The following is a 15535-nucleotide window of genomic DNA, read 5'->3' as shown; positions in this document are numbered from 1 at the left end:
ATATACTACCTCCCTCTTGAGAATCGGTTTATAAGAGAGAGGAACAAACGTTACTATTGTATCACCTTCTGCTTACACAACTATCAAATAGGAATCACCAGGTCAGAACTCAGCATTTACTGTGTGCCAAATACTTTCCTTGTTGGAGCTTGCCCAACCCTGGAGGCCTTAAGCGTGTGTTATTATTCCTGTGGTTTTGAGAGCAGGCGAGCCCTCGGAGTGGGCGGGGAGGCCCAGAGAGGTGATTCGTTGCCCACCATCACACAGCTTAGGACCCCCGTCCTAGCCCCTTTGGGAGGCCCCTTTCCACCTCTCCAAGGTGCACTGGAGGGCAGCTCAGAAATTTGCTAGAAAGCAGGAAAAAAATCCTACATGAGATTTGACATCTGACATGAAGGACAGGTGACGTGCACCCCTGAAACTCAGCAGTACACCCCGAAAGTCAGTGTCCCTGTAGAATTTTTCAGAAGAGTGGCTACATCTCAGCAAGCTTAGCTTTCACTGCAGTTTCGACCCTAGATTATTAAGCTGAATACAAACAGGCCATTTGCAAGAGATGATAAATGATTTAAAATATAAATAAATACAATGAATCTTACCAGCAATTCAATTAGCAAAAAAGAAAAAAAAAAGAGAGAGAGAGATTTAACTGTGCTGAGGAAGGCACGTGTGAATGGGTAAAACCCTGTAGGAAGAGTAAATTGACAATATCTTTTAAAAGCCTTTCAGGGGCTTGCCTAGTGGCGTGGTGGTTAAGAATCCACCTGCTAGTGAAGGGGACATGGGTTCAAGCCCTGGTCCAGGAAGAGCCCACATGCCGCAGAGCAACTAAACCCGTGCACCACAACTACTGAGCCTGCGCTCTAGAGCCCAGGAGCCACAACTACTGAAGCCCATGCGCCTAGAGCCCGTGCTCCGCAACAAGAGAAGACACTGCAATGAGAAGCCCGCGCACCGCAACAAAGAGCAGCCCCCGCTCGCTGCAACTAGAGAAAGCCCGCGTGCAGCAACGAAGACCCAACGCAGCCCAAAATAAATACTAAATAAATAAATAAAATTATATTTTAGAAAGCCTTTCAAACGTTCACACCCGCTCTGATCGCGCCGCCGGCGTGCAAGATGGCGGTGAAGAAAGACAAGAAGCCTAAGAAGTCAAGCTGGAAGTTTAATTTGGACCTTACTCATCCAGTAGAAGATGGAATTTTTGATTCTGGAAATTTTGAACCGTTTCTACGGGAGAAGGTTAAAGTGAATGGAAAAACTGGAAATCTTGGGAATGTCGTTCACGCTGAACGCTTCAAGAATAAAATCACAGTTGTTTCTGAGAAACAGTTCTCTAAAAGGTATTTGAAACACCTTCCCAAGAAATACCTTCAAAAGAACAATCTTCGTGACTGGCTCCATGTGGTCGCATCCGGCAAGGAGACTGATGAACTTCGTTACTTCCAGATCAGTCAAGATGAAGATGGATCCGAGTCTGAGGACTAGACGAAGCCGTCCCTTTCAGGGCTTTGCTTGCTAACAAAACCAATGAAGTATACGAGAGAAACATCTTGAAATGGACCTTTAGTTTATCAGTGAATGAAAAACATTACGCTGTATGTTAAGCATTCATCTCTTTGATTTAAGTGTATCCTGGCTTTCCTTTAATACTTTAAAAAAATTTTATTGGGGTGTGCTTGATTTACAATGTTGTGTTAGTTTTGGGTATACAGCAAAGTGAATCAGTTACACACATGCACTCCTTTTCTTTTTTAAGATTCTTTTCCCATATAGGCCATTACAGAGTACTGAGTAGAGTTCCCTATGCTATACAGCAGGTTCTTATTAGTTATTTACAGTAGGTCCTTATTACTTACCTATTTTATATATAGAAGTGTGTGTGTGTCAATCCCAATCTCCCAATTTATCCCTCCCGCACTTACCCCCTGGTAACCATAAGTTTGTTTTCTACATCTGTTACTCTACTTCTGTTTTATAAATAAGTTCTTTTGTACTCCTCTGTTGTTGTTTTTTTTAATACTTTCTGTAAGCAGTATTTAAATAGCCTATAGCTGGTGGAATTTCTTCCAGGATTTCTGAAGTGTACTACTTTCACAAACGTCCTTGAGTTAAAGTATATAGTGAAAAAATGAAGCACAATTTTTGGTGTAACTTTATATAATAAAATATTTAAATTCTCAAAAAAAACCCCAAAAAACAAAAAAAAAAACGTTCACACACTTTCACCCCATAATTTCCCCTTCTAGGACTCGATCCTAAAAAACACAGAAGAACAGATAATGTTTTATGTCCCTAATGCTAATCAAAATATTATTTATAATGGAAAAGTAGAAAAAGCCTAGAAGACCAACAGTAGGGCTACAGTTCAGTAAATCATTACACAAATCCATACAATGGAATGGAAAGCAGTCATTAAATGATCCTAATAATATGGGAAAATACTTATGATATAATATTGTTCAAAAAAGCAGGATAGGGCTTCCCTGGTGGCGCAGTGGTTGAGAGTCTGCCTGCCGATGCAGGGGACGCAGGTTCGTGTCCCGGTCCGGGAAGATCCCACATGCCGAGGAGTGGCTGGGCCCGTGAGCCATGGCCGCTGAGTCTGCGCGTCTAGAGCCTGTGCTCCACAACGGGAGAGGCCACAACAGTGAGAGGCCCACATACCGGAAAAAAAAAAAAAAAGCAGGATAACATAGAGACAGATTCATAGAGACAAAAAGTAGAATGGTAGTTGCCAGGGGCTGAAAGGAAGGGAGAATGGTGAGTTATTATTTAATGGGTACCAAGTTGCAATTTGGGAAAATGAAAAAGTTCTCAAGGTGGATGACAGTGATGGTTGTACAAAAATATAAATGGACTTAATGCTACTGAACTGTACGTTTTAAAATGGTTAAACAATGTTCATTCCAGCACTAGTTACAATAGCCAGGACATGGAAGCAACCTAAGTGTCCATCGACAGGTGAATGGATAAAGAAGATGTGGCTCATATATACAATGGAATATTACTCAGCCATAAAAAGAAATGAAATTGAGTTATTTGTAGTGAGGTGGATGGACCTAGAGTCTGTCATACAGAGTGAAGTAAGTCAGAAAGAGAAAAACAAATACCATATGCTAACACATATATATGGAGTCTAAAATAAAAAAATGGTTCTGATGAACCTAGGGGCAGGACAGGAATAAAGACGCAGACATAGAGAATGGACTTGAGGACACGGGGAGGGCGAAGGGTAAGCTGGGACAAAGTGAGAGAGTAGCATGGACATATACACACTACCAAATGTAAAACAGATAGCTAGTGGGAAGCAGGTGCATAGCATGGGGAGATCAGCTCGGTGCTCTGCGACCACCTAGAGGGGTGGGATAAGGAGGGTGGGAGGGAGACGCAAGAGGGAGGGGACATGGGGATATATGTATGCATATAGCTGATTCACTTTGTTATACAGCAGAAACCAACAGAACACTATAAAGCAATTATACTCCAATAAAGATGTTAAAAAAAATGGCAGATTTTGTTATGTGCATTTTTTACCACAATAAAAAAAGCAGGATAAAAAACATACATATGTGATATGATCCTAACCACATAAGAAAAAAAGTTATATACGAAATAGTACCAACAAAATAGAACAAAATAGTAATATTGGTTGCCTCTTGATAAGAGATAGATGACTTTAGGGTCTTCCCTGGTGGCGCAGTGGCTAAGACTCCATGCTCCCAATGCAGGGGGCCTGGGATTGATCCCTGGTCAGGGAACTAGATCCCACATGCTGCAACTAAGAGTTCGCATGCCACAATTAAGGAGCCCGTCTGCCGCAACTAAGACCTGGTGCAACCAAATAAATAAATAAATATTAAAAAAAAATAATATCTAAAAAAAAGGAGAGAGACAGATGACTTTAATTTTCATGTCTCTATTTTTCTGTATTTTCTATACATTCTATTATGTGGATGTACATTGTAATATTCAGGAAAAAATAAACTTGAATTTTTAAATGCAGCCTAATTGAGCAAAGGAAGAATTACGAGTTTCTAGCATAGCTTTTTCCCACAATTTGCTCACAAATATAACAACCTACCGTCCGCATTCTTTTCAGAGATGAGAAATTGTTCTATAAAACAATTTTAAAACCCAGCATTTCAGAAGAAAAAAATTATGGAAGATAAAGTCCGTGTGTGTTTACAGTGTCTTGATTTGCTATCATGTTTTGTCTTAACCCGTCTTATTCTCTTTAATTCCCCATGAACTTAGAAGACACAGTCACAGTGCAGCTAAAATTTTGCCTTCGCTATGACTTAGTTTATGAATGTTATAAATATAACTGATTTGTAAGGGAGAAAGCACATTCTTGGCAAAAACCAAATGCCTCTTAAGATGGGCTTAATTAAAACAAAATACTCTCTAAATAGAATACCTCATCAGAATGCATGAAAATTTTAGAAGTGGGACATGACAGAGTAGGTTTAAAGACATCAGATTATTTAAAGCAAAACATTCTTCTTTGTAAGAGACCCAAAATACGTCTAAGGGTGCACAAAAAGTCAAGACTGCAGAACAAAGACTCTGTGTTTGAAATTTTAATGTGCACATTTTAAAAAGCCAAGAAATACGACCGTAATCTGGGTGAGATTAGACAAAACCAGGAAGGTGATAAAGTAGCAGAAGGAAGTGCCTTTCAACAGAAGAATTTTAGGCTTTATACGAGAGACCTTAGCTCTAAAAATGATGGTGGCAAGCAGCCACAGTCAAGGCAAAACTTCATGGTTAAAAGACAAAGGGCATTTTTAAAAGTTATTTCCATTTTCCCCCTCTGGAAAGGGTTTTTTCATTTGCTCAGTTAACTATGAAATTTTACTACATTTCCCAAATGATCTTGACCACATACTATGGAAGTAACCAGGAATGAACTCCTCCCAATTTGAATTTCTGAAACAGCTACGAGTTGAAGGTACACCTAGTACAGCCTCATATTCCAAAGGGTCAGTTAAAAACAACCTCTGAAGAGCAACAGCCTTTAAAATGCATTTGCCAAAAAGCAAGCATCCCATTTTAAGTTCAAAGTTTTATCTGTTCTGTTTGCCGACACTTAAAAGGTGAATTTGGGGGAGATGTTGGATTGTCGAGTCCCATGGGGCAGATGTGTTTTTTTTTTATCAGTAAGGACCCTGAATGCCTGGGTCTGCTCACCTGGGCCTCCTGTACCCAGCATCCCTGGCCAGATCCTTGTTTTCATTGTTGACCCACCTAAGAAACGTTGTGTGGTTGAAAAGCACATAAGACTAAATTATATTTAATTTTTCCACATGCAGTTAAATAACTAACTCAAGAGTATATCATTTTTTACCTGTCTATCTGGAATTCTCAGGGCCTGAAGGGTTTTAAGATAATTTTTCAAGGATGGGTAAACTCAGAGTACTTACATGTTTCCCAAGTAAAGAACTTACTTTCTGTTTCCAAAAATATCAAATGCTCTGAGCACCACCATGTTCTTTATCTTTTTTTTTTCCAGGCAGGATCAGAGTGGGCTGGGATAAAGGTAAAGTACCTCTTTATAGTGAGGTACACTACACTCTGAATCTTTCAATGTTGTGACTAATCGCTCTAGACTTTTATGAGAGATGCCTGGGAGTCATTACTTGGGGAAGGATTGGGGAAGGTAATTGGGACATATTTGCGTTTCAGAAAGATGTGTGTGGGAGAGGGAGGTTTAGAGGGTCAAGACAGGAGGCAGAAAGACAAGTTTGGAATTCGATGCAGGTCAAAGACAAGGGTCCAAAAAAAAAGACAAGGGTCCAAGCTATGATGGGAGAAGTAGAGATGGACAGGGAGAAGTGGTCAGATTCAGATATAAAAAGAGAGAGATTTGGCAAGACAGCATCTTTACCCTTGTTGTAGTTACTACTGCTGTGTAACAAGCCAGCCCCAAACCTAGAGGCATAAAACAATCCTTCTGTTATGTTGATGGATTTTGTGGGTGTGGAATTAACACTGGGCACAGCAAGGATGGCTTGTCCCTCCTCCTTGATGTCTGAGGCTTCAGCTGGGACGATTCAAAGGCTGGGAGGCGTGGGGGGCAATTGGATGGCTGGGGGCTGGAATCATCTGGAGGCATCTTCACTCACTGTTTGGCAACTGACGCCCGTTTTCAGCCAGGACCTCAGCCGGGGCTGACAGCCAGAACACCTATGTGTGCTCTGTGCTTCCTCACAGTATGGTGGCCTCATGTAAGGTCTTTGACATGATGTCAACTCAGCGCTCCAAACACAGGTGTTCCAGTGAACAAGGCAAGAGCCGAATAGCCTTTTAGGACCCAGCCTTGGAAGTCATTTAGTGTCATATGTCACATTAGTTACAAGTGGGTCATAAATTTGCCCAGATTCAAGGAGTGCGGGTGATTTGCACTCCATCTCTTGATGGGGTGACAAGGTTCTAGAAGGGCATGTGGGACAGGAGTTCTTGTTGTGGCCATCTTTGTGAGATACAATCTACCACAATCATCAACCATTCTCTCTGCGACGACCAAGTACCAGCCCATGTAATCCCCACAAGGACCACGCGACAGGTGTTATCAACTCATTTCACAGGCTTAGTGAGGCTGAGTGACTCGTCCAAGGGTATTAGGCCAATGAGGGAAAGACCCAGAACCAGGGGGTCTGACTCCGAAGTCCCTTTCCTTATCCATTCTCTGGGTGTAAGTGATTATGGGGGTCTGAGGACAGGAAAAGTAGAAGTCAGGACCCACACATTGGACGATGAAGGGAGAACAGGAGAAGGGACAGGCTTTTGTTGTGGCATCGAGATGAGGCCAGTGCTGGAACCCTGCAGAGATGCCCAGGACAGAGCTAAATGTCTGGACCGCAAGTGCCCAGAGAGCCAGAATGGGAGCTATCAGCTGGGAAGAGGGTGTGGAGGTGGAGGGAGAGGAAGCTGCTGAGCACCGAGGTCCAGAAAACACCAGGCTGTTCCCTGGAGAGGACCGGAGAACGGGGCGCTGGGCGGGGATTGGCGGTTGGGTCAGACGAGAGGCCGGGGCCGGAAGCACTGAGACCATGGAAGTTAGGCTGATGGAGGACCCGACAGGAACGCAGACTGTCATTGTAGAGCCACGGGTCTGATCCCCAAAAGTCGATCATCTGAAAATACCGTGCTAAGTGAAAGAAGCCAAGCACAAAAGGCCACGTGTTATATGATTCCATTTATCTGTGAAATGTCCAGAGTCGGCAAATTCATAGAGATAGAAAACTGGGGCTGTGCGGAGGAGGGAATGAGCCTGGGGTTTCCTCCTGGAGTGATGAAAATGTCTGGAACTAGACAGTAGCGATGGTTGCACAACATCCTGAATGTGCTAAATGGCCACTGATAGTAAATTTTGTGTCATGTTTTATGACAATAAAAAAAAATCATCCCATATCCATAAAGGGAAAAATGGGTACATTGAACCTCATTAAAACGAAAAAGATTTGCTCTGCGAAAGACCCTGATAAGGCTATGAGGAGACATCTCGCAGACTGGGAGAAATTATTTGCAAATCACATAGCCAACAAAGGACTCGTATTGAGAATATATGATTTTCAAAACTCAACAGTAAAAAAAAAAAAGTGGGCCACTTGGATCCAGTGAAAAGGGAGTGGAGGAGAAATGCCTTTCCACGGCTCTCTTTAACAAGAAGTAGTCTGTGCGATTATCTGACCAATGTCTGTGTGTCCCCAGTTAGAGCCTAGAAAATCAGTTACTAGGCCTGGTTTTGCTCACTATGTGTCCCATGCCTGGCCCAGTGGTCAGCACATAGTAGAAGCAGAATAAATATGAATGAATGAATGAATGAACAAACCAATGAGCAGGGGCAGGGACCCGGTAAGTGCTGGCCAAATGGACCTAGAACCTCTAAAGCATGATGACTGGAGATCCCATTGAACACAGACCCCCCAAAACAGCAATGAGGAGCACATTCATTCATTCATTCAGCCGGTGAATATTTGTTGAGCACCTACTGTGTGCCAGACTCTGTTTTAAGCATATGAAATACATCGATGATCAAAACACACAACAATCCCTGCACTCATGCAACATAACTTTATATGAAAAGACAAGGCATTATTCACAACAGCCGAAAAATGGTAGCAACCCAAGTATCCATGGATGGATGAATGGATAAACACAATGCGTCCATCCATCCAACGGAACACTCCTCACTCAGCCTTAGAAAGGAAGGAAATTCTGACACCTGCTACAACGTGGACGAACCTTGAGGACATTACGCTAAGTGAAATAAACCAGACGCGAATGGGGACAGAGTCTCAGTTTGGGAAGATGAAATGAGTTCTGGAGATGGATGGTGGTGATGGCTGCACAACAATGTAAGTGCACTTAATGCCGCTGAACTGGATGCCTAAAACTGGTTAAAATGGTAAATTTTGTGTTAAGTGTGTTTTACCACAATTAAAAACATTCTAACAATAAGGGCTGTGGAGAAAGGAAATTTGTGAACGGGATTACCATTTTAAGGAGGGCAGTCAGAGTTTGTTCATACTTCTATTCATATTCAATTGATAGGATTTTTAGCTGCTCTTGAGAGATAGAATGGCATTACAAATTATTGAGGGGAGGTTATTTGTGCAAAGAAGATCACTTAAGGGTCCAGTGGTTACGACTCAGCGCTCTCACTGCCAAGCCCGCAGGTTCCATCCCTGGTCGGGGGAAATAAGATCCCACAAGCCATGTGGCGGCATGACCAAAAAAACTAAAACTAAAACTTAAAAAAATTTTTTTAAAAAGAGAGCACGGGACTTCCCTGGTGGTGCAGCGGTTAAGAATCCACCTGCCAATGCAGGGGACACAGGTTCCAGCCCTGGACCGGGAAGATCCCACATGCTGCAGAGCAACTAAGCCCATGCGCCACAACTACTGAAGGCTGCGAGCTCTACAGCCCGTGCCACGCAACTACTGAGCCCACGTGTCGCAACTACTGAAGCCCAAGCGCCTAGAGCCCGTGCTCCGCAACAAGAGAAGACACTGCAATGAGAAGCCAGTGCACCGCAAAGAAGAGTAGCCTCCGCTCGCCGCAACTAGAGAAAAGCCTGAGCGCAGCAACGAAGACCCAACACAGCCAAAAATAAATAAATTATTTTTTTTTTAAAAAAAGAGAGAGATCACTTTATTTATATCCTTCTGTTATCCAGAATAAAGGGTGGTGAAGATTCTGGATAGTCAAGAGCTATGTCTTACACTGTTGAAACATTTCCCTGAACCTTTCTGTTGAAAATAAGTATAAACTGGGAAATCATACCACTGACCTGCCTTGATAAACCTACTATACTTAACTAAAGTACCTAATTTTTTTTTTTTTAAAGAGCAAGACTTGAATGGGGTGAGGGGGTGGGAAGCAGGTCAAAGAACGAGGCTTTGGGGGACAGACACAGAGGCTGCTGCAGCTGGAATCAGTGACACATGAGGCAGGAGAGGAGGTCAGGAAAGAACCGGGCACAGATGACACAGGACCTGGGAGGCACTGTTAGGGCTTGACTTTTAATCTACATCAGAAGGAGAGGAAGAAGCTTTTGTGCCAAACATCAGATCAATTTCCACAAAGCAACAAAGAAAAGATCCCGAAGCTCTGTTCCCAGGGCTGGTTTTAGCTTCTCACCCAGGGATGTTATGGTTTTCCTGCTGTTTAATCCACACCAGAATCAGAGGCTACTAGGAAAAAAAACTGGGGGCGACGAGGGTCACAGGCTCTTAAGAAAACTTGATAAAAACTTAACAGACCATTGGTCCACACGACTAATATCTCAGTTTCAAGCATGAGCTCAGGGAAACCTGGGAGTTGTCTTGGCTTCTAAGGTACTAAACAACGCTATGCTTCGGGACAATAACTCCCCAACATAAATGAAACAAAATACAATGGGAACTTTCCTGGCTTTCAAGTGAATGCTTTCATCGTAGTTCTGAAGTCTCATGTACTACTGAATTACTATGCAGATGTTAAAAGGTATGAGGTAGGTCTCTACCAACAATGTGAAAAGATGTCCAGGATACATTATGAAATGGAGGGGGAAAAAAAAGCAGTTTTATAGCAGTTTGCATTCATCTCATTTTGGTTTAAAAAAAAAATATTTATGCGAATAGGTTTATAGTACATGCAAAAGCAAAAAAATCCTCTGATATCAGTTAATACGGATACGTATGTGTTAGAATAACAGAGAACTTTCACAGTCTATGTTATATATTTCAGAAGTGCTGGAATTTTAAAATAATGAGCACACATTATCTCTGTAGTCAGAAAAGATGATAAAAATGTTTTCAATGGAATATCTAGAATACATAAATGTCTCTCAAAATCCAACAGTAAAAAAACTCTATACAATAAAAATAAACAAGAAATCTAGGGTAATTCCCTGGCCGTCCAGCGGTTAGGACTCAGCCCTTTCACTGCTTTGGCCTGGGTTCAATCCCTGGTGGGGGAACTAAGATCCCACAAGCCATACGGCTCGGCCAAAAAAACAAAAAGAAAAAGAAATCTGATTTTTAAATGGGCAAAAGACATGCATAGATAGTTCACTGAAATGAATATAGAGATAGCGAACAAGCACATGAAAAGATGTTCAACTTCATTAGCCGTTAGGGAAATGCAAATTAAGACCACAATGAGATATCACTATGCATTTGTCAGAATGGTTAAAATTAAAAATAGTGACAATACCAAATGCTGGTGATGATGTGGAGAAACCAGATCACACATCCATTGCTGGTAGGAATATAAAACAATATAGCCTCTCTGGGAAACAGTCTGGCGGTTTCTCACAAAACTAAATATGTACTGACCATATGGCACTTATCCCAGCAAAATGGAAATCTATGTTCACACAAAACCTGGGCATGACTGTTCATAGCCGCTCTATTTGTAGTAACTCAAAGTGGAAACAATAAAACTGTCCTAGAACAGGTGAATGGTTACACAAACTGTGAGTTATCTATACCGTGGAGTATTATGCGTCAATAAAGAAGCAAATGACTAATAACAATGCAACAGCTTGGATGAGTCTCCAGGGAATTATGCTGGGTTTAAAAAGCCAACATCAGAAGGTTACATACTGTATGATTCCATCATAGAGACAGAAAGCAGATTGGAACTAGTGGTTGCCTAACCATGGGGGGCAAGAAGAAAAGCAAGTGTGGCTAGAAAGAGATACCACAAGGAACCCTTGTGTGATGGAATCATCCTGCCTCTTAATTGTGATGGTGTTTACATAAATCTATGTGTGTGATAAAACTGCATACAGGCACACACACAGATGAGTAAAACTGGTGAAATCTGAATCAGTTCTGTAGATTTTATCAATGTCACTTTCCTAGTTATTATATGTTACATTATCTACATAGATGTTACTATCTGTATAATAACATATTATATTACTATAGTCATGCAAGATGTTACCACTGGGCAAAACTGGATGAAAGGTGTAGGGCACCTCCCTGGACATTTTGGTAACTTCCCATTAATTTAGAATTATTATTTTTCCAAAGTTAAAAAACTCATATGGGGACAGACAGAAAGTTCCTCTGGATTAAAAATACCCACTTTCATCAAAAATTTTAAAATATTTCTTCCATTTTCACTTAACATATATCTTACGGCGATGGATTCTTTGGGACTTTAATGAATTATTTGAAACATATCTTTCAGCTTGTATGTCAAAAAAAGTTCCATCCTCTAATCTGATAGATTTTTATTGGATAACTCAGGACATCTGTATCCGCCACAGTTTCACAAATTATAATCTATAAACCACCTGGTACGCATAAAAGGATGCAGATTCTGGGGCCCATCCAACCCTTCTAAATGGGGTTATCTGGAGATAGGATCTGGCCGTCTGCCCTTGTATCAAGCATCTTCAGTGGTTCTGAGGATGAGTCAAGTTCAAGAAACACTGGTACAGTTTATGAAACTGAAGTTAGAGCTCCAAATAAAACAAATATTTTGCATGGTTTAGAAGAAAACACTAGAGAGCTGACTAAAGTGACCGTGACCTTATATAATTTTCTGACATTGAAAAGAAAACAAAGTCTTCCAAATGTCAAATACAAACATGGATCCTAGGAGAATAAAAGTCTCCAGAGGGTAATAATTTACAAACTCCAGATCTAGGAATGTCACTGAAATTCAATTTCACTTATTGAATTTCATATATGTCCACTGTTCTGGCATGTAAAGAGGAAAATGATGCAAGGTGCGGGGGAGGGGCAGTTGGGCTGATAATCCGCCATTCTAGCATGGTCCCAAGGGCCAGTACGGTCCAGCAGGCTGGCTGAAAACAGCCCAGAGGTGCATCAACTAATGAAAAGGAAAACAAATTTTGGTAAGTCCATGCAATAGAATACTATTCAACCATAAAAAAGAATGAAGTACTGGGGCTTCCCTGGTGGTCCAGTGGTTAAGAATCGGCCGCCCAATGCAGGGGACACGGGTTCCATCCCTGGTCCAGGGAGATCCCACATGCCGTGGAGCAACTAAGCCCATGTACCACAACTACTGAGCCTGTGCACCTAGAGCCCATGCTCTGCAACAAGAGAAGCCACCGCATTGAGAAGCCCATGCACCGCAACAAAGAGTAGCCCCCACTCGCCGCAACTAGAGAAAGCCTGCACACAGCAACAAAGACCCAACGCAGCCGAAAATAAATAAATAAGTTTATTAAAAAGAAAAAAGAAAGCTGAGGAGCCCAAACTCTAGCAAGCAGAAAGCAGGGACACTAAAAACTTGGCCAAAAACACAAATGCTGTTTAAAGTAGTTTCTGGGTTGTTGTTTTTTTTTTAATGTTTTTGGCCGCACCATGTGGCATGTGGTATCTTAGTTCCCCAGCCAGGGATCAAACCTGTGTCCCCTGCATTGGAAGCAGAGTCTTAACCACTGGCCCACAGGGAAGTCCCTAAAGCAGTTTTTATGTGGGACTTCCCTGGCGGTTCATGGTTAAGACTACGCTTCCACTGCAGGGGGAACGGGTTCGATCCCTGTGTGGGGAACCAAGATCCCCCATGTTGCATGGTGCGGCCAAAAGATAGAGTAGTTTTGGGGTCTCCCAGCAGGCCTCAAAGTTACTGTCCAAATAAATTCAGCAGACTTTCTTCAAGACCATTTACGAGGGATTTCCCTGGTGGCGCAGTGGTTAAGAATCCACCTGCCAATGAAGGGGACACGGGTTCAAGCCCTGGTCTGGGAAGATCCCACAGGCTGCGGAACAACTAAGCCCGTGAGCCACAACTACTTAGCCTGCGCTCTAGAGCCCGTGAGCCACAACTACTGAGCCCACATGCCGCAACTACTGAAGCCTGCGCACCTAGAGCCCATGCTCCGCAACAAGAGAAGCCACCGCAATGAGAAGCCCACTCACCACAACGAAGACCCAACGCAGCCGAAAAAGAGAAAAAAAGACCATTTAAGAGTTGACTGTGATCTCCAACACTGAAGTTGGCCATGGCTGGGAAGGGGTGAGGCTGGGCCACCTGCCCAGGCAGCCCGCCATGAAAACCCACACACTTAGGCTAGTAAGCACCCAGACATTGTTGGTTGACTGAGTACATAACCTTTTTATTTTTACCTTTTAAATATTTCTAACAGAATTTACTTATTTCACATACTTCTGATTCTCATCCCTGACTATTCATCACGAACCTTCCCCTCATAGTATTTTCTCTTTAACCACCAACAGTCATGCCAATAGTAACCGGATCTGAACTTTGGCAGTAGAACAATGCTTCCTGGTGACCCCAATGTACACACATAGTATTGAGGACATATCTGCATGTGGGATTAGCAACTATGAGACTGAAAATTAGTTTTTGATCTAATTTTAACCGGTTTGCTAGTAGAAAGCTTGAAAAAGAAGTCTTAACACTATTAGAGCTAGCTAGTAAAACTCTGATTTCCTAGTATTTAAATGAATTTAAGCTCTCAAGTAGACGGTGACTCTACTCCCAGTTGTCTCTGCTGCTGGTTGGGTGTCTAGCGTGTGCTAAGTTCAGACAAATTACTTTGCATGCTTTAGCACCCAAGGTCCTCCACAATGGCCTAAGGACGGGAACATTACCAACACCGTAATGAAGACAGCTGAGGGACAGAGGTTATGTGCCTTGCCAGGGTCACCCACGAGTAAGTAAGTGGTGGAGGCAGGATCCAGATCCTGGTCTGAATGCCAGCAACCCCCGCAGTCTTCCTGCAGAGGCCCCTGAACATAGAGCTTCATACTGGCTAACGCACTGTGTGTGTGTATGTGTGTGTGTTTGCATGTGTGTTCGTGTGAACTTTTCTTTTATTGTGACAAAATATCCAAAACATAAAATTTACCATTTTAACCATTTTTAAGTGCGCACTTCAGTGGCATTAAGTACATTCACATTGTCGTGCAACCATCACCACCAGCCATCTCCAGAACTTTGTCATCTTCCCAAACGGAAACTCTGTCCATCCCCCAGCCCCAGCCCCTGGCACCCACCCTTCTATATTCTGTCTCTATGAATCTGACTACAGTAGGTACCACAATCTAAATGGAATCATACAATAGGTGTCCTTTTGAGTCTGCCTTATTTCACTTAGCATACATTTTTTCAACGATGTGTTTGTGTTTAAAGTTAAAAAAGCAACCGCAGGCACTTCCTAAAGGAAAATACTCTGTTTACCTGCAACCTTTGAAGACAAAGCCTGACTCTGGGGGCTGCCACCAGAGTTGAAGGAGGCTGACACCTGCACCCCTAAAACAATGGGGAGAGCCCCAAGACCAAGTGATTCCCAAAGACACAGAAATGCATCAGACCCAGTGAGCTAAGCCAGCAGATGTACAGGGTTGACCCCAAAGAGGTTAGTGGACTCTTTAACTTACATTTTGGGGGATGCCTTTCTAGGTCAGGTATATGCTGTTAATCATTGATGAAGGTAAACTTTCTAGCTTAAAAAAAAAAGAAATCTTGGTTCTAGAAAAGAATTCACCGTTCATAGATGTCCATAGAAATTCTCAGTTTTTCTTCTTTCCTTTTCACCTCAGAGAGCTTCACTGAACAGAAACAGCACCTGTCTTTCCCAGATTTAAGCTATTTAACAAGCAGCTATTTTTGCTAATCTTTTGGATTATTCTTTCTAATTGCCTGAGAAACAGCGCCTTAAAAAGGAAAAATTTCTGCCTTAGAACTTATACCAGGTTGAAAATAGTCATGATCAGTTAAAAAAAAATAATACTGCGTGAGTACCCAAAAGATTTACCTTAAAAACTGGTCCAACTGGCTAAAAATAACCTCTAAACAAATAACAAAACCTAGATGAGGACCCGTGGAAGAACCAGAGCCAACAGATTCTTCAGAAGTGAGGCTGGAGGATTGACCAGCTCCTGGCTTAGTTTGATCTGGTGCAAAGATCAAAGGCTGGTGCAGGTCCCTAAAGACAACAGCAACAAAAGCAAAAATAAACAAATGGCCACATCTAACTCAAGCGCTTCTGCACAGCAAGGGAAAGCTTCCACAAAATGAAAAGGCCACCTCCAA

The 15535-nt window shown here is 42.3% G+C and overlaps 1 protein-coding gene across 1 annotated transcript; it reads left to right on the top strand.

Moving 5' to 3' along the window:
* The first annotated feature begins 1098 nt into the window (after window positions 1-1098).
* Window positions 1099-1724, top strand: LOC112399898 (60S ribosomal protein L22-like 1). The gene has a single exon (XM_024745318.1). It carries the CDS (start codon window positions 1120-1122, stop codon window positions 1486-1488), a length of 369 nt encoding a protein of 122 aa, XP_024601086.1. The 5' UTR covers window positions 1099-1119; the 3' UTR covers window positions 1489-1724.
* The last annotated feature ends 13811 nt before the right edge of the window (window positions 1725-15535 follow it).

Source organism: Neophocaena asiaeorientalis, unplaced genomic scaffold, assembly GCF_003031525.2.
Source record: "Neophocaena asiaeorientalis asiaeorientalis breed wild unplaced genomic scaffold, Neophocaena_asiaeorientalis_V1.1 scaffold461, whole genome shotgun sequence".
In the NCBI taxonomy this organism is placed as follows: Eukaryota; Metazoa; Chordata; class Mammalia; order Artiodactyla; family Phocoenidae; genus Neophocaena; species Neophocaena asiaeorientalis.
This window is presented reverse-complemented; position numbering and strand designations above follow the sequence as displayed.

Bases quoted from the DNA above. Each gene is read 5' to 3' on its own strand.
- LOC112399898 (XM_024745318.1), top strand. From the start codon at position 1,120: ATGGCGGTGAAGAAAGACAAGAAGCCTAAGAAGTCAAGCTGGAAGTTT.